Below are 3,801 nucleotides of genomic sequence, written 5' to 3' on the forward strand. Positions count from 1 at the left end.
TGCATAAATATATCAGGGAAATTTTTAATCAAAATAAAAATGTCTGCTTAAAATCAATATTCCCCATTTCATGCAATAATTCCCATTTTTTAAAAATAATTCCCATTTTTTTTAAAACAAAATTAATTTTCTATATGACAAAAATTAATAAATGACAAAAAAAAAAGAAAAAAGGACAGCTTACTTCAATGAAGTAAAATCAATCTAATGTGCTCATATTATCTATTTCGTTATACACTCTATAGAAGGCAAATCTAATTAATCGTCACTGTCACGGCTCATAGAGGTGGAGGCTAAATGGAAGCGGGTCATGGTCCTGGAGTCTAGAACTGGAGCGGTTCGTAGTGTTTAGAAACTCTCATGATGGATAGGGTGAGTTCACGTCGTTCACATCGACCTCATTGAATGAGAGACGTGCGCGTGCACTCGCCAGCAGTGATCTCAGCCGGCGCCGCGCCACGACATGGCGACCGTCAAGGTGACAGAGCAGAAGGTTATACTGTGCGGCGAATACGGCGTCGGAAAGACGTCTATATTCCGGCGCTTCGCCAACAACACGTTCGTCGCCAGCAACGACCGCAAGTCGACCCTGGGCCTTGACAACATCGACAAGGAATACGTCGTCGAAGACAGACGGATACGTGTGAGTATCAACTTTACTTTACATGTGAATCGATTGCACTTTTTCATGTAACGGGAAATATACGCAATCACTTTGGAAAATTCTGCCTTATTTTCTTCGTTTTCCCTTTATTGATCATCAAGTTGCATGCAAATTGCCATGGGATTCCATAGAACTTGATTTCGTTTATTACTGGCCTATTTCCTGCTGAATCCAAACTGCGTGCAATAAACTGTCAGACTGAAATCAGTAAGCGTACGTAAATATTGGAGTGATTGTTTGCATGAGCTTAACTTATTATATATACTTATACACATTAAATGTGACTAATAAGTTCTGTATAAGTTGCTTCATTTAACTTAAGCACAGTGTATCAAGAAACATTATAGTTGAGAAATTTAAATAATCTTCAGAGTATTTACAGAAAGTAAACATGATATTGTCCTTGTGACTTTATAAAATTGACATATTTTTGACTTTTGTTCTTCTCAGCTGCAATTATGGGACACCGGCGGTATGGAAAGAGGGGCATCTGTTACTTCAAGTTACTACAAGTTTGCAGAGGCTGCCATTCTGGTGTTTGCCCTGGATAACTCGACATCGTTTCATTTGTTGTCTCAACATTTGCTCGACATAGTTACATATGCGGAGAATGCGAAGATATTCCTTTGTGGAAACAAAAGCGACGTGGAAAGCGTCGCGCCACAAGTTACGGACGCAGAGATGGAACAATTCTGGTACTCATAATTTTTAATAGTTTCCTAGTGTGTATTCTTTAAAATTTTTAGAGTGAATCTTACTTTGAAGAGTAAAATCTCACTCTTAAGAATTGAAAATTGTGCTACTCTTTTTTAAAACTGGCTAAATATTTACTTGTTAGAATCCACTTGTTAGAATCTCTCTAAAAGAGATTCCACTCTAAAAGATTTAGAGAGTACGCTTCTTTTATATATGATAAATTAAAAATTAAAAAATTAAAAAAAAATTAAATCTTCTAGCGAACAATGTCATAATCTGATTTCGGGGATATACAAAACGTCGTGCAAAACTGGCGAAGGTGTAAATGAGATGTTTGAGGATATAGCACAACATCTGGTCGAGGCGAATCGATCGCGAATGGAACTTCATGAGATGGACAAGGATCGATTTAAGATTTCATACGTCGACGAAGCAACCGACCCATCGTGTTTGTGCTAATTTGTAATTGACATTCGCCGACATGCACTTTCTGAGAATCTCTAAAGTTTAAGGAAAAAACTGAATGGAATCTTTTATATCGAGCACTTATCACACGTGACTTTCCTATGAGGGAAAGTTGCGTCTCGCAGAGGAAGGGAAAATCCATGAAAGTGATATACGTAATATATACACAAGTTGCGCGCCACGATCGGATCAGGTCTAGGATAACGCGACAGCAAAATAACTTTCTTGAAAATTTATTACGTTGTGAAATTATATCTTAATCAACTAAGCTTGATCTATTAATATGATTTACACGATCGGTATTATATTATACATTGATAAATATACATACTATCTATTTAAATTTGTAAAGGTTACACGATAACCAGGCACTAGTGCTGAGTCCATTTGATAGTCTTCAAGTCGATACCATCTTCCACCATCTCCCATAGTGGGCTATAAAAAAATAAAAATATTAAAATTTTGGTATGTTTTCACGTAATGTCATGGCTAATAGATGCATATCAGACGATAGAGAGAAATAGAGATAATCACGATCTCATGAAACGTCCAACGATAAAGTCATTCCCTCCGCGAAACGAGATTTCAATCGTTTCAAATTGTAAAGATATAACGCCAAAGTATAACGTGTACGTAAATCTAACATAGTTCCTTCACCACATCTCTCGAAATAAACATTTATATGATAATTGCTGAACGTATTACCTCATCTCCCGAAGTCGCTTTACATGTTGTATCGTATTGTCCGCGGTGTAATCGACTTCCTCGAACGTTGTAAATCGTCCGATGCCGAACCTAATTAAACAAGTCGCAAGTTACATCGATAAAATATAAAATTACTAAGGCACGTTCGGAAATATCATTTCAAATAGCTTACTGAACATTTAGTAAAAGTATAAAATGACACACGGAAGCGTTCGAATGATATTTCCAACGTTTCATAATGGCTGCATTCTAATGCACTACTAATATTGAACTACGTTCATGTCACGTACATTACAGATTTTTAATACTGATAGTGTATATTTGAACACAGCCGTGGACTAATGATGAGCGAAGTTCCTGTATTTCAAAATATATACCTGATACTGGAATGTGCCAAATCTTCCGAGGCACCGATTGCTCTGAGCACGTAGCTGGGTTCCAAGCTCGCGCTGGTACAAGCCGAACCGCTGCTCAATGCCACGTCCTTCAAAGCCATTAATAACGATTCACCTTCTACGCAGGCGAACGACAGATTCACGCAGCCAGGATACCAGGCTATGGGATCTCCGTTTCGCACGACTTGCCGCAAATTTGACGTTATCTTTTCAATCAGATGATTCGACAGCGTGTTGATGTATCTGTGATCATACTGCAAAAAATATACAGTATAGATTTTAATACCTCAAACGCATCAATTAATTATATGAAGCAGAACTTTTGCTTTACTTACGTCCATTTCTGTCTGCGCTAATTCACAAGCGGCACCCAACCCTACAACCAAAGGTGCTGGTACAGTACCGCTTCTCATCCCTCTTTCTTGTCCGCCACCGCTTTGCAATGGTTCTACGCGCACTCGCGGCCTTCTTCTAACGTATAGGGCTCCAATACCTAAATGCAAAATAGATAAATAAAGAATGTAGATGCACTGAGCTTTTTTATAAACAGAATAATTTTTATAACTTATTGAAATGAAAATTATATTAGACAAAAGATCATATAATTTCTAATATACAACTTTTAAAAATAATTTCTAATAATAATTAATTTTTTTATAATTATTTATTATGTCTACTATTTAAATCAATATATATAAAAGAAATACCAATATTATTTTTTGCGTAGTAGTAAATTATAATTTATACAAAATTACCTTTTGGACCATACAACTTATGACCACTGATAGACATTAGATCAATATTCATAGCGTTAACATCAATTGGCACTTTGCCTATGGCTTGCGCAGCATCTGTGTGGAAAAAGACCTTTTTCTT

At 36.6% G+C, this 3,801-nt stretch overlaps 2 protein-coding genes across 3 annotated transcripts in view; one reads left to right on the plus strand and one right to left on the minus strand.

The window, feature by feature from the left end:
* The first annotated feature begins 255 nt into the window (after window positions 1-255).
* On the plus strand, window positions 256-2,008 carry LOC108691259 (ras-related protein Rab-6.2). The gene is made up of 3 exons (XM_018198929.1): window positions 256-643; window positions 1,115-1,359; window positions 1,621-2,008. Exons 1-3 carry the CDS (start codon window positions 464-466, stop codon window positions 1,817-1,819), a joined length of 624 nt encoding a protein of 207 aa, XP_018054418.1. The 5' UTR covers window positions 256-463; the 3' UTR covers window positions 1,820-2,008.
* The window catches only part of LOC108691257 (cysteine desulfurase, mitochondrial), a 4,477-nt gene continuing 1,366 nt past the window's right edge, over window positions 691-3,801 (minus strand). The window contains exons 6-11 of one of the 2 annotated variants that reach the window (XM_018198928.1): window positions 3,681-3,801; window positions 3,261-3,418; window positions 2,908-3,179; window positions 2,531-2,620; window positions 2,157-2,260; window positions 691-862 (exon numbers count right to left, since the gene is read on the minus strand). In XM_018198928.1, the coding sequence (XP_018054417.1) occupies window positions 2,197-2,260; window positions 2,531-2,620; window positions 2,908-3,179; window positions 3,261-3,418; window positions 3,681-3,801 (705 nt within the window). In that variant the 3' untranslated portion in view covers window positions 691-862; window positions 2,157-2,196. Of the gene's footprint in view, window positions 863-2,042; window positions 2,261-2,530; window positions 2,621-2,907; window positions 3,180-3,260; window positions 3,419-3,680 lie in introns of those variants that run through there. The other variant, XM_018198927.1, reaches the window with a different exon arrangement.

The sequence above is a fragment of the Atta colombica genome, unplaced genomic scaffold (genome assembly GCF_001594045.1).
Source record: "Atta colombica isolate Treedump-2 unplaced genomic scaffold, Acol1.0 scaffold45, whole genome shotgun sequence".
Taxonomy (NCBI): Eukaryota; Metazoa; Arthropoda; class Insecta; order Hymenoptera; family Formicidae; genus Atta; species Atta colombica.